Raw genomic sequence first — 20,169 nt, forward strand, 5'->3', positions numbered from 1 at the left:
ATAAACATCTGCATAGATATTCCCGAATTTTCTCTAGTCTGTGCTTTTGCAGATGTGCCAGTTTGGAAGCCAAACTGATGTCTCAGTCTCTGATGTGTTCCCTGTGGCATTCCTGAGACTTGTGATGTTGCCTTCAATTGAGAAAACAGTATTTTGGTAAATTTTCTTAGCTGTATTGTTTCTGGGTTTTTTTAGGATTATTTCCTGCTCCTAATAATGTCTCTGTTAGCCCTTTCCTGAAGTCTGCTCCAGGCATGGAGTTCAATTATAATATATATACTCCTTCCAGGCTTGTAATGAAGGTAGCAATCAAGACCGTTTTTAGCTGCAGCTCCGTATCAGCCTCTCTCCCTGCCCCATCAGCTTAATACCTTTTAATTTTCCACCACAATCCTACCTTGTGAGGTTTTGGCCATTTATAATATACAGGATTACAGTCTTTTGGGCTGTTGAATTCCATACTGCAAATTAGAGCATCAGGACAAAATTTTGTGATTTGGCAGGCATCTGAAGAACAGACTAACTTTCAACACAGTTATTTCCATGCAGAGACACGACAATGTGTTTATCAGCAAGATGGGCAGTCAGAACAGCTGCACTTGGAGAGCAGGTCTGAGTAGGAAGGTCTCATCTGGTGACCAGTGACAGCAAGAGACCGGGTGGCCCAGCAGACCTCCTTCAGTCCTGGGTCTACGCGTGGTATTTTCTGTGCCTGCTTTGGGATCTCAGCCAACACTTGGAAGTGGTGAGGTCTGAGCTGCATACAAAGCTCCCCTTTCTGCTTCTAACAGTTCTCACGGTGGCTTTAAACATTCCCTTTCCCAGACACTGAGCTTTCACTAGCAAGATACATGACACATACTGAAAGCATATGCCTGTTTGAGAATGACAAGTAACACACAGCGGTTTGGATCACAGCACCTGGACAACTACACGCCAACGCTCTCATGTCAGTGATGATGTGGTCTCATGCCCTGAGCCTGCTTCTCCCCATGCAGCCAGAGGTGAGCACCCATAATCCCTTCTCCTTTCCCCCTGCCTCTATTTTTTTTCCCACTCTTCCTTCTAAATTTGCAACTTTTAATTGTTTTGTGCTATGGTGCATAAAACCTTATCCTTGTGTGCCACTGAAATAACACAATACATATTAGGGCTTTCTTGATAACAGACTAGAAATTAACAACTTCATTTATTAACACTCCACCTTTTTCTGTTCAAAGCAGACAAAGAACCTGACAAAACACACACACGTGCACACCCTCTGCAATGAGCCCTCCATGGTCCCAAACACTTCCTGGGATATATTTATACTCAGGTGCAAGTGCTGGGTTTCTTGGTCTCGAGGTTCAGACCCCCAGTGCTCTTCAGCCTACACAGTCAGCTGCAACCAGGCAAAGCAGGTGTTAAACTCTGTAAAGTCAGATTGGGCACAGTCCTGGTGTGCCCAGCTTTTCATCCCTGCTTTGGATCTATATGAAAAGAGACCTTTATATTTCCTTAAACACCGGCTCCCTTTCACGATAGTGACTTTTTTAAATTGAGAAGAAAAACCCCTAAACAACCTCGTTTATTAAACTCCAGTGGTGTGTTTCCTTCAAAGAAACATAGGGGTATGCCATATCCCATACACCTACATAGGATGTGTGGGCATTATTATTAATTCTAATTGGCTCAGAATTACACTTATCCAGTTATCCCACACACATGGGTACCCGCTATAGATGCAGCTGTCACTCTGCATGTGTTTGTAGGATGCCTGCCACAACGCTACGAGGCCTCTGTGAGGTACTGTAATGTATATGTGTTAAACAGCAATAAAGCAAGCCACTGAATAGCCTCCTCAGAGTAGAGAACTACCTTCCCAGCAAAGAGCAGAGAAGCGATACGGCTGGCTCATCACAGTAAGTAAAACAAAAGATAAGGAGGGACCTAAAAGGAGAGCCAGGAGAATTTTCCCTAACCTGATTGATCTTTTCAGTAGTGATGATGTCTTGTGTGTGCTCTACCTTAAAATATCTCCCATCCTAGGAAGGAGGCTGGCTGATGCAGGCTGTCAGAGGGTACAGAGGATGTTTGCCTCTCCTGGTAAGTTATTGTTGGCCTGTCTGACATTATTTGACTCCCTGCTCATTTAAAAATAAAAGGCAGCAGACAAAAAGCACAGGGTACATTGTGTGGGGAAAGCACCACCAAGCTCACATCTCCACAGCAATACAGTCTTACTGGTCTGGGCAAAGAGGAAGAACTTGCCCTTATTCAAGACAAAGCATTCTTCAAACAAAACCTCTCACATACAGGACAGAGCATCTTGTCCTTGGGGGCCTCAAGTTGGAAGCAGTACTTAAACCCACCAGCTGCCTGACACGTTATTTATAAACATCCAAGTTTTCTATAAATTTTCAAGGCTACATTACCGGTATCTGCTGAGTTAGCAAGGCAGATGCTCCAAAACCTACATGTGCCATCGCTGCTCCAAAACTGCCATCTTTTCTGTAATTGCTGGAGCCATTAGAGTCTTATTGAAAAGAGGAGCAGCAAAAGTACAAACCTGGCAAACTACACTCCACATGCAAGGGTTAAGCCCCTAGAGCACAACCCTTTTGTGCTACCCGGTTGTATATCCTATTCACCTAAGGTCTGAGAAAGCCAAATGGTTTTGAAACCCCATTTAACACCTCAGCAAGGGCTGAGTTAGGTGCAGAATGACAAGATCCTTTGACATCTGAGAGTGCTGGCTTTTGTGGGCTTAAGTGACTCCCTTGGTGGTTCTTTGCTATAGTCATTTCTTGTAGGGTTTTTATTTTTCCTTTTCACATTAATGTTCCATTCCATTGTGCTCATAGCTTTCTTCAGGCCTACTTAATGTCAGGGGGAATATTACCATTTCTTCCCTGTCATTAGAACAGCTTTAATCCTGTCTGCATTGCGAGGGCAATAAATGATAATAGCTACCACATTTTTATTTCTGCAGTGCCTCTGAGCACCAGGTTTTTTGAAAAATCCCAAACAAACAAGTTTAAGCTTGGGATCTTTTAAACCCGGTGGGAGACTGTGTTGTCTGGGGAGCAGGAACGCAGAACTGCGACAGATGGCAAGATCTGGACCTATGGTTTGCAATTTTATGGTCTCTGGTGAAACTTCTGTGCGAATAGCTCGTTGTGGGTGGTGGAACAAACAGTTTACATGAAGTGTATCTAGCTAGCATGCCCAGATGGAGCTTCTACAGAGAGGTGATACTTGTTAAACTGGGGCTGCAAGCAGCTGTAGAGGGCAGCTGCCTTCTTGCAGGAGGTGAAGGCATCCGTCCTGCCGAGCAGTGCAAGCAGTCGGGATGGGGGAACTCCACACTCTGCCCCGCTGCTCCAACAAACCTACAGATAGACCGAGAGGCCCTGCGTGAATGTGACCCAAAATACCAAAAATACAACCCAGGAGCTGGCTGTGTAGCAAGACCTTCACTGGAAATAAAGTAGCATTTGAGATTTTCCTAAAAAATCTCAGGTAAAATCTGTCATTTTACCAACATGACAGAGAGGGCTTTTATAGTTACAGTCTTCTCCTGGACCTGCACTTGGATCCATAAAAATTGTCTCCCATAACAAGATGTCGCATGCAGAAATGAACCTCCCAGGACCGAGGAAAGGAGCGAGAGGTGGGAGAAGGTGCAAAGCACATCACCAATTATATAAACCCCCCTTGGATGCACACCTTTTGCCTAAAACACCCTTGGGCAATGAACTCCCATTAATGTTAGTGGCAAGCAGGCAGCATCAAATTCTCAGACACAAAGTATTATAATAATGTTTTCTAGAAAATCAATAACTTCGGGAAAGCCTTTTCTACTAGATGTTTCACTTGCAGAGTTTCATGTATTTACAGTAAAGATTTATGCTAGTGAAAAATACTAAGTCATCTTCTCTGCATAGAGGCCAGTGAAGATACCAGGAGCACCTCAGTTATCTTGAACAGCCTGTACTGCCAACGGGACTGAGAAAATAGTCTGGAAAAATGGGATATTTGTCTTAGGGAGAAGAATGTGGGAGCATCCTTAACATTAGGAAAACACTGAGATCTCTTCCTGACATGCCCAGTTACATGCAAACACCTTTTCTATTGATTTCCATTCTGGGAGAATTTTTAAGCTCCTGAAGAAAGAGACTCTCTAGTGAGGTGCAGAGAGCAAGAGAGATCATGTAAAACATTCTGCATAAATGCAAATTGTGGGGAGGCCAGCCAGAGCACAGGAAGGAAAGCTGTTAGAAACCTGGGGTCATTCATCATTCGGGAGCAGTGACACCGCACATACAGATGCAGCTTCTGTCTCAAGCAGTTACTCAGTGTAAACCAAAGACTCTGACATGATTTAGGCAGCTACTGAGAAAACCCTGCTGCTTCTCAGCAGAAATCTGACCTGTAAAATACTATTTAGACAGAATAGCTGGAGGATGCTAATTTGTACCACTTTTCACAAGCATCAGAGAGATTCTTTCACTATTCACCAGATGTTGCTCAAGCCTTCTGTTGACATTGCAGGGAGATGCCTCTGACGAAACACATTTGTCCATGAAATCAGAGTCCCTGGCCACCCTGGGTCAGGCAGGCCTTGAACAGAGAGATACCAGGAGCACCAGGTTTTCAAGAAGTGGAAACAGTCCTTGGATTTAAAAAATATTGTGCAAGACAACCAGGCCATGGAAAGCTTCACACATCAGGTGCTAGATTTGCTTCCCACAAGGAAAACTGGGGAAACTATGCTGTGTAACGGACTCTAACAGTACATCTAAAGTGAGTGCATGGATGGCTAAAGGATAATTAACCTAATTAAGGCACCATTTATTTCAGAAGCCTCCACAGGGAAAGGTAGGTGGAACTGCCATCTACAAGAGAAGGTTGCCAGGACAGAGGCTTCTGCCACCAGTGGCCAAAACCACAATAAAGACTTGGTCTGCAAGGAACAAGGCAAAAAGAAACATCCCTCGGGCAGATTCCTCTGTCTCTTGGTGTGCACAAGAAGCCAGGGGTGCAATGTAAAAGCCTGTAATTTACACCTCTGGGATTGTTCCAGCTAAACCAGTGAGGGCTGTGGTTTTCTTCTTTCTGTACTGCAACCCACTTTAGGTGCTGAATGTGGCAGAGGAGCGTCTAGCCTTCACTTTGAGTCCTGACCCTCCTGTTAGAGAAAAGATTAATTTCCCTGTGAGAGAAATTATTTTTGGCTGCCTATATTTAACATGGCAGCGAACATCTGCAGTCATATTTCCTAAGCATTTGTTGTGATCATTCCCCTGCACTGCTAGTCCTGACAGTAGAGTGATGTCAGCTGAGAGCCTTAGTAGCATTTCCAAATTGTGCTTAAATGACTTAGTTGACTACCATGTCTCTTTAAAGAAGAGAAGTTGGAAAGATTGGAAGGTGATTTGGGATCTAGGCACACAACGTGCCGGTGGAGGCGCATTTCACAGTGGAGTGGGCAATTGCGGCATACAGGGGGGTTTCCTGAACCAGGGAAACCCCAGGGGAGCGCAGAGACCCACCAGGAGCCAGCAGCTCTCACAAGAGTGACGGATGAGGCCTGGGCAGGGACAGGAGTAGCAGCGGCCACTCCCTGCTCCCACTTTTGTGGGAGCACCCCAGGGAGCATGAGCAACCAGGAGCACTGCCAACAGGGTGGGCAAACAGGGAGGGGCATTCCACTGTCCAAGTGAGAGACCTGAAGTACACGTAACCCAGCAACTGGGCACCGTTCTGTGACCATCTGCACAGCTCAAGGGCACTCATCCTACCTGACCCTCAAGGCAGAATGGTGGGCACTCTTCTAAGAGCAAAGGCTGCAGCTCTGGCTGGGGGCTCTGCACCACCTACCCCAGCAATGGCTGATGCCTCCACCCAGACAGAGCTGCTGAAGGCACCTCAGGCTGCACGAAGTGCCTAGACCTTTCTCCTGGGGCAGACAGACCTGCCTGCAGAAGGTGTGCCCAGGTGGAGGACCTCCTGCAGCAGGTGGCTGAGCTGCAGGAGGCGGTGAGAAGGCTGTGTAACATCCATGAGGCTAAGAAGGAGTTAGATGGCTGGTTCCAAGCGCAGTCTGCAGTGGACCCACAGCCCACAGCTGAACAGCCAAAAACTCCCCCACCGGCACACACAGAAGGGAGGGGGGGCAATAATGCAGAAGAATGGATGGTTGCAATGGCAAGGGCCAGCAGGAGGAAGAGACTTCCCCTGAGGCTTGAAAAGCCCCTGCAGAACCACTTCACCGCTCTGCAGACTGAAGAGGAAAGACTCGTCACACCAGGAGGGATGCTGGAGCTGAGTAAGGCAGCCCGATCTGCTCCCCATATAACAACCAGCGCAGCTAAGAAAAGATGACAGGCGGCAATAGTAGGTGACTCTCTTCTGAGAGGTATGGAGGCACCCATTTGGCGACCTGATGCACTCTCTAGAGAGGTGTGTTCCTTACTGGGGATTTGATTCAGGGATGTCACCGAGAGACTACCACACCTCGTACAGTTCACTGAACATTATCTGCTGCTGTTGTTTCATGTGGGCACCAGTGATACAGCCAGCAGCAGTTTGAGGAGTATCAAGAAGGATTACAGAGCCCTGGGAGTGGTGGTTAGGGACTTGAGCACAGGCAGTTTTTTCATGAATCCTCCTGGTCAAAGGGAAGGGGTTTGAAAGGGCCAGTTGAATCTGGCGAATCAACAAATGGCTACAGGACTGGCACCACAGCCAGGGGTTCAACTACTTAGACCATGGGACTCGCTTTGAGAAACCTGATCTACTGGGGTCTGATGGGGCCTATCTGTCAGAGAATAAGAACAACATCTTCAGTCGTAGGCTTGCCGAGGTAGTGAAGAGGGCTTTAAATTGAAGTTGCCAGGGGAGGGGAACCTCAATCCATCCCACTCCTACCAATTTGATGCCAGTGCCAGCAATAGATGCCCAGAGTCTGGAGGAGGATCACAGGTCAGCAGGAGACCAGCTGAAGAGCAGCACAAAGGAATTCCAGCCACTCCAGCCAGTAAGTCAGCTTCATCAGGGGCCCAGCTTAAATGCCTCTATGCAAATGCACATAGCGTGGGGAATAAACAAGAGGAGTTAGAGATGTGTGCACACCTGCAGGGTTATGATCTTATTGGCATCATGGAGACGTGGTGGGATGGCTCCTATGACTGGAGTATTGGAATGGAAGGATACAGCTCTTTAGGAGGAACAGGCAGGGGAGACGAGGAGAGGGTGTCACTCTCTATGTCAATGACCAGCTGGAGTGCATGGAGCTCTGCCTGGGGATGAATAAGGAGCCAGCTGAGAGCTTATGGGTCAGGGTTAAAGGGAGGGCAGGGACAGGTGACATTACAGTGAGGGTCTGCTACAGGCCACCCGACCAGGAAGGCTGAGCGGATGAGGCCCTCTATAGACAGATAGGAGCAGCCTCACGTTCACAAGCCCTCGTCTTCATGGGGGTCTTCAACCATCCCAATATCTGTTGGAGGGACAACATAGCAGGGCATAAGCAATCTCAGAGGTTCCTGGAATGCGTTGATGATAACTTCCTTCTCCAAGTGATAGCGGATCCAACGAGGAAAGGTTGTATGCTGGACCTTGTTCTCACCAACAAGGAGGGGCTGGTGGGGAATGTGAAGCTCAAGGGCAGCCTTGGCTGCAGTGACCATGAAACAGTGGAGTTCAAGATCCTTAGGGCACTGAGGAGGGTGCACAGCAAGCTCACTACCCTGGACTTCTATCCTGGATTATAGTCTCCCTAGTAACTACATTGATGCCAACAGAATTACACTGGGTCTAAGTATGGTCTAGTTTTGTCATCTGGGAAACACATGTTTCCTGAACAAGGCTGCAGGGATACAGGACCTGATTTGTGTGTGCAGTCAGCTGTGATTTGCTTGTAAAGCGTACTTGCTTCACGTCTGCTTGAGCATAGGTCACCAAGGTCCTCCTCAGAAGCATCCTCAGGCATGAGACCAAATGGAATTTCTGATAAAAGACCCTTAAGAAACTTCTCCTGACATCCTTACTGGAAAATCCTTCAAAGCAAATGTATGGGAAATAACAGAAACCTGAGGAGATGTGAAAGCTGGGAGGGAGAAGGGGAATGGGGGAAAAAGAGATGCAAGCTTGAGGTTCCTTGGTGGGGGAACAGCCAATTTAATTGCAAAATCAATTGGAGCTTTAAAAGAGAAAAACAAGGATGAAAGAGAGTGTGAAGGGAGTCTGAGTGCAGGAGCATTCAGAGATCCAAGGGCCAGGTGCCTATTTCTATAAGGTGAGGGAGAAAAATGGTCTTTCAACTTCTGGGTCACTCTGTCTTTTCTCTCTCTGAATGGACAAAGACAATAACACTATGTCCTTCTTTAATCCTGCCTAGTCTTAGTTAAGAAGTTTTTTTTGAAATCTCACTGGCTAAAGCCTGGCAGCCTATCCTCCATGAAGATTTTTAACCTCATTTCACAGTTGGACAGACTGAGGCAGCCACCTGTGCGAAGCCACACAACAATTTTGGGGAGGGACCCAAGTGCCCTCACACAAGCCCCTCTTCATCAAGGGACAATGTGAAGAATGGGCCCATTGCAATGTTTTTCCAGTGGGATGCTCACAGTTCACCAGTGAAATGCATTTCCCCAGTGGATGGCGAGTGCTCCACGGGGCACTCCCTGTCCCCATTTGCTCTTCTCGCCCATCCTTTTGGAGGAGGGAACGCACTGACAGCAGAACAAGGCAGCACTGCAATGGGTGTGATGCTCCTCTCCAAGCACACACAGGCTTGGCACCTCATCCAAGGCTTGGGGATTTTGTGACCAGCTGTTGAGTGGGCACTTTGAAATGGAGCTCATGTAGTGGCTTTAACACTAAACCCATTGCAATTCCTCTCACAGCTCAACCTCATCCCCCCTGCTGATTCACACTGGGCTAAAGGTTTCTAAAAGGAAGAAGGACAACATGACCTCTTGCCTGAAAGACTGGAGACCTTCCCAGAACAAAACCATGGCCCCCCAAATGCCTCTTGTTTGGCGCTCTCTGGGTCATTTCATGATTTGTTAGCTTTTAAAAACCAGAAGGGCTATCTAATCACGATGGCTATGCTTGACTTCCACCACAGCACAGAGCTGGGTGTCCAGCTGGTGGCTCTTAAGCAGAACTACTGCTGGGCAGTGGTTTCTGGGCCAAGCAAATCCCTCCCTGTGGGGCAGGGATGGCACCTCTGTGGGCCCCACTGTGAGTCCATCCCATCTCCAGTCCTCAGTGGAGCAAAAGGGAGTCATTATCCCTGTTGGCTCTGCCAGATATGTGCAATATGCACTATGGGTCTCAGTCAAATGAAGATGGAGCAGGGGAAGTTGTCCACATTTGCCATAGAGCTTACCCTATTCCTGTATCACGCTGACATGCCTTTTGTTGGAAAACAGTATCTTTAAGAAAGCTATAAAGACCTCATTTTATGGGCAATCTCTATATTTAAGTATCATGCTTCTGCAGGAAATTTTCTTTGGTACTAGTAAAGACTCTTCACTTCTGGTTGGAAACCTCTTATTTTATTTTCTAGTAATGAGATCTTATATTCATGCAGCACCTAGCACCAAGGGGAATCTCAGATTGCAGCTGCTTGGTTTTTAGCTTTCTTTCTTAAATAATATATTCTTGAAAGCTACAAAGCAACTGGCCATGCTTTTGATGATCTTGCATTAAACAGAAAGCAAACTTTCAAATGGCCTACTGGAAAAGCAAAGGATCAACTTTTTTGAAGAAAAGTTACTCTAGACACCCCAGCTATTTTAGTTCATTTTATCATAAAAGGTTCAGTAGGCTTTGCTTTTAGTGTCTCTGAGATGAAACTAATGCCAATGGAACAGATCCAATTCAGACATACTGCAGACAATAAAACTAGCTGAAATTTTTCAACGCTTTTCCCTCCAAATGAAAACTTAGGTTTGATCAAAAGTTGGAAATCGCTGATTTAGAGAAAACACCCTGATTTTCCCATGGAAAAGCAGAAGGGGGAAAAAGTTTTAGTGTTAAGTCAGAATGTTAAAAAATCAGTGTCAGGATGAAATCAACCCTCCATGCCTTCTCTGAATCATATATTGCTCTAAGACTGCTGCCAGTATCCTTTCCACCTAGAAGAGGTACTGTGCTGGCAGCCGGCCAGAGGAGCAGGGATAGATCTGAGGTGAGAGGTGGAGAATATGGGGTCAATGGAAATGTTGCCAGCATTCATGCTCAGCTGTGGAAGGAAAGCTTAGCCGCTCCCAGTGCCCTGTCTTCTGAGAAAAACACACTTAAACTGCATTTACTCCGCACCCAGACAACCTCTGCTCAGCAGAGCACATGCCCTTTGTCCTGCCCTGCTCAAGGGGTGATGTTTCCCCCTGTGCCACAGTGCATCCGAGCCGTCAGCCCTGTCCTCCCCATGTGCTCACCCTTCCCCTGCTCTGACAGCTACAGCCATGCCTCTTACTATACCACAGCTTCATCCCTGCTTTATCACCTGCTCCGTGAGCACCTCCACGTCAGGCTCAGCAGGGCCCCGTAATCCCTTCTACCCACAGGGCACAGCTGGCTTTTTCTGTAACCCCATCCCTGCAAGCGCATAAGCCCTCCATGTGTCCCCGTACTGCGTCCCACCATCACAGGCATGCGCATGGCCGTGAACAACCCCGGGGTGCTGCGGGCACAGGCATGCACCCCTGCCGAGGGAGCCCTCACAGCACGTCCAAATCCCTTCTATCACACACCTCCCAAATCCTTCCTACCACGTCCCGTCCGGACGCGTGCACACACACACACACTAATCCTTCCATTAGCTAAGTCGCGGCTTTTTACAGCGGTGTTCTTGCACACAGCTCTCCTTATCACCCCGCTCACAGACGCATGGGCTAATCTCTCTCCGTGTGCCACGCACAGCCACCCGCTTATCCTTCCTCTCTTCTACACACGCACACTTTTTTACACCGAGACTAATCCTTCTCAGTGTCACGTACCTCAAAATCCTTCTTACAACGCCCCCTCGCACACTGAGTAATCCTTTTCAGAGTCTCGCACACACGATCCCGCTGACAGCATCCCTCCACATGCATGCATAGCCGCATGCAGCATCCCACAGCATGTTTCACACACACAGGAACTTTTTTGTGTGTCACACACCCCATTAACCCCCTTCCTGAAGTACATATTTTCCACTTAGTCTGACACATGCATGTGAACCTGCCATTGGTGCAGTAAAACCAGCATTTTTTTTAAAGCCAGATAAACTAACGCAGATGAGGTATTTGGGGGGAAAACCTGGTATATTTGGGCAACTGGTCTGGAAAATGGAGAGCTTGTCTAATGAGGAGAGATTTAAAAGGTCTGGCATGTTTAGTGCAGGGAAGCAAAGGCTGAGAAAGGATGGGTTGCTGTCTATAAAAACATCAGTGGGGTAAACACTAGAGAAGAGCAATTGATGCTAAAGGACAACATTGACATGAGAACAAGTGAGAATAAGCTAGTCATGAATAAATGCAGGATGTGAACCACAGAAAGATTTGGTATTGCTTTCCAAAGGGAGCACTGGAGCAAAACCAGAGCTGGTTTCATCTAGAGCATCATTTTTGTCCAAGAGCACAACCTGGTGTCAGTGACTCTGAGGTCCCTTCCCATGCTCGCTGTGCAGTTTGGGCTCACACCAGCACACTATTTCTACATAAGAAGTCAATAGTGCAAAAGCACCTTGTTCCTTGGCTTTGTCTCCCCATCTGCAGCAGAGGGATAAGAAAACTGAATCCTTCCCTTTGTGCCTCGGAGAGGTGGGTCTCATGCAATGACCTTACATCCACCCATCACCTTCACAGTTCTTTTCCTTGACTTGCTAACAGGTATTGCAACAAAACTACCCTGGCCCTTACCTTTTTGACTGTAACATTCATGTCACTGCAACAGACGAAAGGGAGCAGAGAGCTCCCTGCTCCACGCGGGAAGTGCAGGCGCAGCACCCAGGGATCTATTTTGATCACTGTGGCATGCAGAAACCACTCTCACATTTCCTCAGCACACATTTACATTCCCGGAGTCTCCCGCCTCCACTGTTCGGCTGTCTCCAGAGACACCGAACACCTGACACGTCTGATAGGAATTACATATCTGTAATACGGATACAAAAAAACCACAGGGAAATGAATATTTAGTGGACTGCAAGTGCTGCTGCACAAGCCATCATCCTCCCAGAAGCAAGAGTGCCTGATGCTTTCCTCCTCTATCCTTGGGTAAGGCAGATGAAGGGGATATTGGCTGAGCAGTGTGGAATAAGAAACAGATATAAAGGTCCCTACCATTTGCATAAAGATGAAACAATCTCTTTTGAAAGGGATAGAGAAAACCAAGACATTTGAAAGTTTTTATATACTCACATTATCAAACACAGAGCTCTGCCCCATGGGACTGAGCAAACTCAGCTTACACTGAAGGTCAATGACTTTTAAAAAAACTTGAGGTCTTGGTAAACAGAGAACAGAATTCATTAAAATGTGGGTGCCATTTATTACAGTGTAGTGTAAGGGCAAGCGAGTGCCCATAGGGGCAGAGAGGGCTGCAGGGGAAGGAGGAGACTGGAGATGCACAATGCACATGGCAGAGCTGCAAGGAGCAATTTCAGTGATTCTCCTAGAAGCAAAGAGGAAAGGAGGGAGTGAGGGTGGGAAGATGCCAGCCCCCATTCAGACTTTGGAAATGGTTCATTTGGGAAGTTCACCTAATTTTTTGAAATTACAAATGGATCTCTTCTTTTTTATAACCATGAAACTCAGAAGAGAACACAAAAGGAAAACCTGGCAAATAGAGCTACCAACTTTCTCCTCTTAAGAAGTCACACCAAAAAAAAGTATTAGTTGGTTTTTTCTTTTCTGATGGAAATATCAAAATGAAACAAGAATATTTAGTTTTGTGCTGTTTCAAGTAGCCCTAAGTTTCCTTTTGGTCAGGGACACTGATAAAAATAGTTTTAGTTCTTTAGTTGTAGATTTTTAGTACTTTTATCTCTGTGGAGAAAAGATGGGAAAGCAGAGAAATATGAAAATTGGTGGAGACTGGCATCACATGCTGGGTTTTTTTTTCCTGTTTTCCAACTGGTAGGTGGGAGGTAAGTGGCAAACTGGCAAAAAGTGTGAGCATACATAGAAAATCTCCACGTTTACCTTTTATTTTAGATTTGCAATAGCAAAATGATAGTAAACATTTATTGAAACTACTATTTCCTTGAGGGGGAAAAACCTTTTACAACAAAGACTTATTTTGAATGAGAAAATTTTCCACAAACTTTCTCTAGACAGAAATCTGTAAGTATCTGCAATGGTCTGGGGTGCAGCAATGGGGAAAAAAAAACATGTTGAGGGACAAGTGGTGCGTTGGCATCAGCCACAATGCGTGGCAGTGAGCACAAAACTCCAGGACAAAATCAGAAAAGCCAAATCAAGTTAAAGGATGGAGAAAAACTAAGGAAAGTCCTGAGTACTTTCAAACTAAAGAAGCAAAAAAAGGTTCATTAATGCCACAGGTGATGTTTCAAAAGCATACAGCACGTGGTATTGCAGGTCAAGCTCTTGCACAGGCAGCTCAGACCTCTTCATCTCCTGCTCCAGGCCTGGCTTTATCAATGTATAGCTTGGCTATTTCCAGCCAATCTAGCAGTCAGTACAGTGGGCACATACCACACACCTCATAGGGCTCAGCCCAGAAAAGACCACATTTGAGCCTTTCCTTTTCCACTGCAGGGGTAGATTCAGAGCTCTGAGATTATGAACTGTTCAAACAGGGAGCTCAGCCTGGGTTTGGAAAGAGTAGGTCCATCCCTGGAGTCTGGCTCAGTTACACCTCATGACAATCCACCACTCATACACACCTTTCCAGAGGGGTCTCTCAACCCTCAGGAGAGGCTAGCACCCAACTGAGAGAGGACAGTGCCCCATTCATATGGTGGAGGAGGTACCCGTGAAACACATCCTCGAGCCTTGCTGAGAGCAACAGTGGAGGGATTTCACATCTCATTTCCTAGCACACAAAGAGCACAATGAACCAGTCTCTAGCCACAGTGATTATAGGTCTTACATGTATGGAGAACAAAGTTTCAAGCTCCTGGGACAGAGAGATTAAAGAAGGGGAATGCCTGGTGTAGGGAGTTCTTGAAAAGCTGCCAGATCCTGTAAAACTATTTGGAGATGCCACAAGACTTTCTACCATCAAACTGCATGCAAAGAGACCCTCCATTGGTGCCTAATGGCTTTGTGCTGCTGCACTCGGGCCCACGTTGGTGGGTTTTCTGTTTGCGCACTTATTAGAAGGTGAATTAATGTGCAGTATACATCATTTTCCTATTTAGAAAAGTCTGTGCTGGGTATGAAAGAGGGAAAACCAGTGACCAGATCAAGAGACAGTGAGGGAAGTACAAGTGTGAGAAGGGATAAGTGATGACATCAATGACCTGAAGGCAACTCTACATTGGCTAAGGGTTGGTCTCCATTTCTTTCCTTTGAAATATCCTCTCTCTTCCTCTTTTCTTTGCTCCTTTCATGGACTACATGGTTTTTCACAGTGCTATTCTCTGATTTATTTAGTTTGTCCTCTATTTACCCCTTGGATTTTAGTCTCTCTGCTCCAGTACTCTCTTCTTCAACATCTCTTGCATGAAACAGAAAACAATAATGTTCAACCGAGAGGTTGCTTCAATGATGGTGGCATTGAAGTGATCTTGAGATGAGAGAGATTATTCTTCTACTCCAGGGAAAAGATCTTTAGCAAAAATTCAGAAACTGCAAAGAGGACTAAAGGGGATATAAAAAATATCCATTAAAATAAAAAACTTTCATAACAATGTTAAGAGAGGAAAAGTAGTTTGAAAAAAACCAAAAGCAAAACACAGTGTGTGAAAAAAACAACTCATGAGTATATGAAGGTAAAAACTAATCAAGCTAAGAAAGTTGTGTACCAGGGATAATACTCATATTAAAATCAACATCACTAGGGTGAGTGCAGAAAATGTCAAGGAACAAACTCAAGCAAGAACTGCAACACACTGCGAAACACAAGCATTGCAGGATGAGTTGTTTAAAGAATCATAGAATCGTTTAGGTTGGAAGAGACCTTTAAGATCATCAAGTCCAACTGGTAACCTAACTGCCAAGTCCACCACTAAACCCTAAGCACCACATCGACCTGTCTTTTAAATACCTCCAGGGATGGGGACTAAACCACTTACCTGAATAGTCTGTTCCAGTGCCTGACTACCCTTTCGGTGAAGAAATTTTTCCTAATATCTGATCTAAATTTAGTCTCACTTAATCCAGAAAAAAATTGCCTATAATGCATGGAGCTCTTTTGGAACTGAAATCATATGTCATTGCTTCTCTTTTATGGAATTTATATAATTTGTCTTGGCAAATGGAATTAGGGAGATTTTATCTTTTCATTTTTAAAAATTCCCTAAATGATAGCTTGGGTGATTGGGGCTCTCAGATCTCAGCTTGGGTCATTGCTCTTAGAGAAGGTGAAAGTTGAATGCAAGACCAAGAAGAACAGAAGTACAGTGGAAGTCTCAATACTTTGTGATAAATATTAAATACCTTGTTCTGAATCCTCCTGTCCCAAAACATGACATTGCCTCTTTATGGAATGACTCCAAACATAAACGTCCTTCATAATGCTGTTGTCTCTTTAAAAAAAAAAAAAGTGGCATTTGCTAACAAGGCCATAAATATTGATGTCTTTCTGATGTCCCCCAGAGCCCTATCATTTCTGCAACTGACTGATTAATAATAGATTAAACACTTTAGTTTTGCTTACTCTGGGCTTCGTAACTTTAAGTGCATCTGCTGTGTTGGTAACAGAAGGGCCTGGGACTGATGGATCTGGCAGATATTCAGTAGAGGAATATGGCAGCAGTCTACAAATACCTTCAAGGGCCAAAACTCAACTGAAATCTGCAGAGGGACATCAGAGGCTTAGAGTAATTCAGTGAGGAGCTTCAGAATGTGTTTACTACAGATAAGATTTTGTGTCTTTGCAATATCTGCAGTGTTTACTACGTTACAAGTCCACATGACATTACACGGTAGACATATAATAAACTTTGCATTCATAACATGCCTTTCATTTGGTGATCTCAAAGGAGCTTTTGGCTGTGTTTTATAGAGGGCCAGACGGGGCTGGTTTCAGACGTGCTGAGCAGCAGTGATTGCTCAGTACCTCCCAAAAACAAACTTCAAGGGACTTTTTGGATGTCACACAATGAGCCTGTATCAAAGCTGATGAAAGAACCAGGTGTTCCTGGCTTCTAAGCTCATGTTCAAATCCACTGGAGACTGCTATCACGGAGGATTTGTTCTAGCTCTGCAAGCTGTGAAACACCAGGGAAAATACCTGGTGTTACTCTCCTTGTTGATATAATTAATAACCTCATTTATAGTGCTCTATTAAAAGAATCCAGAAGGCTATGTGAAAAGTCACATCTGTTCTCTTCATCCCTGAATTCAGCATGAGTTTTGCTGCTCACGAGTACTTGTCACCCCAGCAGCATCTCACAGAACCGGTTAATAACCTTGAACTTTAAATGAGCAGAATGGGCCAATGCACCAAGGGATGTAACTACAATTGTCTGGGGGCCAAACTCAACCCATGTGGTTTCAGTGGTGAAAATCATTCCCAGAATCCAGCTAGGTCCTCTACTCCCATGCAAAGGGCAAAGACACACTTCATTGCTCTGAAGACTGTCTACCTGTTTCTGGTGTGAAACTGGAAGGCAATGAATTGAACACGCGCAGCAGCAGTGGCAGGCTTTGCTCGTGCACTGCTGCTGGACCGCGGTGCAAGAGAGGAGGTCCAAAGTGAGTCTGTGGGGCCACACTCACAACCTCCTGACTGCAGCAGTCTCTCCTGAGTGACTGCCTCTGTCTGGATTTTCTTTTTTTCTCTTAAAGTCTTTGCAAACAATTCTAAAAAAGCCAAAACTAAGGCAGAGCGATTACCCCAGTGCCCAACAGAAAATCGTTGCTATTCAGCCTTCTGCCCACGCACACATACAGACACAATATTAACCCTGTCCAGCAATGCAGCAAAATATATGCTTAACGTTTAACATGAGTTAGGATTGAGAAGTCACTAGCTGGGTGTGCAATGTTTTCTGTCTGCTCGTTCTCTGCAGTACCTGTGGGTGGAGAGCCCGTCCAGGTGTGCAGGGAAGCACAAGACAGCCCCAAGCACCCTCAGACATGCTCTGTGCATTTGGGGGCACCTTAGGCTCCCCTGCACCCAAGGTCATGCTTAGTGGATTGCTCCTGATGTGACACTGGGCTCCCATTACCAGGGCTGGTGCAGACAGCAGCAATACCCCTGTTGTCTCTGAGTTAATTAGAAGGTGAGTAGATGCTCAGGTGTTTTGTTGATCAGACTGAACAAATCAGGAACAGACACTCAGGACCAGTGGATAACACATTCAAAGACACGATCTTCACTATGTGTTTCTTTTGCAAACGCTGTGTACACAGCCCCTCCGCCCCCACTACAGCAACATTACGGATTCACACGTCCCCTTCCCTGAAACGTGTAAATAGCTTCTACAGGTTTCCTTTTTGTAAAACATGGATTGTTTCAGATTTCTTTTCTTCCTAACAAGCAGGGGCTTCTGTACTACCACACTAATTTGCAACAATGCTTTCCTTGATGTCAGCTGCTCAGTGCCTGAAAGACATCTCTAATTGAGCATGGTTAGACAGGATTCCTGTGCCTCAGAGTGGAGTCTCAAGGAGAGGAGGGCAGAGCAGAGCCGGAGCTGACTTTGCCATGGAGTAGCTAAGTGGTTCCCTGCCTGCTTCCCAGGCAGAGGCACTAGCTCTGCGCTGTGAAGCTAACTGCACTGCAGCAAACTGATGAAAATCAAATGTCTGTTGGTTTGTGCTTGTCCGATCAGGGAATCTGCAGGGACCTGAGATGATCACTGCAAGACTGCTCAGCCCAGGAGGCCTGGGAGCAGCAATAGTTTCTACAGAAATGCACACAGGTATTTAAAGGGAGGGGATGGCCTTTTTTATACACCTTGAAATACAACTTATTCAATGACAAGCTTGACTATCAGGAAAGTCCATCTGCACTCTTATTAGTATGATGCTGCATGGAACATCAAAAGAGATGCTCTAGAGAGAAGTGGTACCAAGTGTAAGGGGAACAATCTTCATGAGGAAACATGATGTAAAAAGATTTCACTTTGATCTTTTTCCCAAGCAGTTAGTTACAACTCCCAGTTGGTGACTGCAGCCGTTCTGTTGCTGTCCAGCAGATACACCCTCAGAATTCAAACCCCAGTCCAGCACATGCAGTTGCAAAGAGACACGTTCACTTGGCTCCTAACATGTGAAATGAGGTACTGCTTCAGATATTGGGACATCATGAGAAGAACCATCCCACTGGCTGCCTTCTTAGAGATCTTGTCCCTAGAACACATCTTTTTTACCCTGCCTTCCTCCCTGGGCAGGTGTAATCTGTAGCTAACATGCAATGGCTGTCTTAGCCATGGTGTTGATGTGTTGTCCTGCTGAATGTTGGGTCAGCAGCTAGTTGGAAAGAAATGAAGCTCAGAAAGGCTCTGCAATGACTGCTGAAAATTTTCCTGCCTCCTGACCATGGAGTTCACTACTGTTTGCGGCACAAAATTTCAAAGCAGGCTTTGCTTGGGTGTCGGTAGCAATCTGCTTTCAAAACAGGGGTGGAAGGAGGTCTTTGTAGGAAGCGTACACCACTGTTTGTGCTGATTTATTCATTAGTTTGCATACCACTGCTTCTCTACAGCAGCTCTGAGCTTTCCTATGTGGTGAACTACAGGTCTGATTTCTTTTTATACCATTCCTCATCTAGCATTTTTTTTTTTTTTTTCAGAAATTCAGCCAAAGAAAACATGATGTTGGATTTTTAGTCCCTTACCCTTGGGCCTCATTATGTGTGTCTCCAACCTTATTTATTTACATTTCAAGGGAGAGGTTGGCAAAGAAGAGAAAACATGAGGGCTCCCCTACGAACTGTGATCAGCCACAATTTTCTCTGTGTACAAAATCTTGCATCTCACACTGCAAAGTCAGGAGATGTGACGTGAGAGGAAACTCAGGGACAGTGGGCAGCATCTCCTTTTGTCCCTTCTCTGGACATGGTCTGCCCTGTACTTCTGTTATTTCTCTTTAAAAACAAACCCATCAAGAAAGGACCTGCCAATCAATGCCTCTTCCTCAGCCCCTCCACCCTCACTTTCCATCTCATCATTTTTCTTTCCATATCTCATCTCGTTTTCTCTGATCTTCAGCACGGAGGACAGGAGGAGAAATGGGGGTCATGCTGTGCCTCTCTCCCACTTTGAACATGCTCACATTCAAACTCCTACTGCTGCTATTCCTTCACTACCCTCTCATGAACTTTTCTTCTACAACAAATTAAACTCTTCCTCCTAAAAATACTCAAAATACCAACCCTGCCTCCAAGCAGCCAGTGGCAGAAGGAAGTAATTCCTCATATGTTTTCTCATTAGTTAAAGTGTAGGGCTAGTGAGCTGCACAGTTGCCACCTTTGTACCTCCAGTGAAAGGCTGAGTGGCCCTCAGGACTGGGACACATCTGCAGGGAAGGGAAGAGGTATGACAGAGAACTATCACTGCTCTTTTGGGGGAAGGTTTTGTGTTAGTACATCATCATCACTCTCAGCGAGCTTTTTTGTCTTTCCCAACACCCATAGACACTGGAGAGTGTTCATGCTACTCAGAGGACTCATAGGCCGCGTACAGAAACTCCTTGAGTAACTCCATGGTGAATAACCATGTGGAAGGAGACCCCTACTCCTCATGGCTTATTTACCAGCTCCCAATAGCCTCTCTTCTTCTCTCTCTCACTATCATAATTGCCTCCTTTTCCAGCTTCTTAGCAAACCCAAAGTAAACATTAACAAAATGTTCTCTATATGGGAAGCCCTTGCCAAACCAGGAGAACTCCTTGCCTCTGAGACAGGACCCTCATGAAGTACTTTGCACAGCGCCTACTCCTAGAGCAGGATCACATCTCCTCCATGCTGTGCCCGGTTGAGTGCACAGTACTGCTTGGTGTCCCTGGGCATACCTGCTGTCTCACGTCCAGAGCCACTTGGTCATAGAGTGGTTGC

At 45.7% G+C, this 20,169-nt stretch overlaps 1 protein-coding gene across 3 annotated transcripts in view; it reads right to left on the reverse strand.

The window, feature by feature from the left end:
• Positions 1-20,169, reverse strand: part of GRIA1 (glutamate ionotropic receptor AMPA type subunit 1) — a 135,217-nt gene that overhangs the window by 80,583 nt on the left and 34,465 nt on the right. The window contains exon 2 of one of the 3 annotated variants that reach the window (XM_087753565.1): positions 15,603-15,691. The exons of the other annotated variants lie outside the window; for them this stretch is intronic. Within the exon in view, the coding sequence (XP_087609691.1) occupies positions 15,603-15,678 (76 nt within the window). The 5' untranslated portion in view covers positions 15,679-15,691. The remainder of the gene's footprint in view (positions 1-15,602; positions 15,692-20,169) is intronic. 3 annotated transcript variants of the gene reach the window in all.

This window comes from Nipponia nippon, unplaced genomic scaffold (genome assembly GCF_047370975.1).
Source record: "Nipponia nippon isolate SJK-2023a ecotype South Korea unplaced genomic scaffold, ASM4737097v1 scaffold_17, whole genome shotgun sequence".
Classification (NCBI taxonomy): Eukaryota; Metazoa; Chordata; class Aves; order Pelecaniformes; family Threskiornithidae; genus Nipponia; species Nipponia nippon.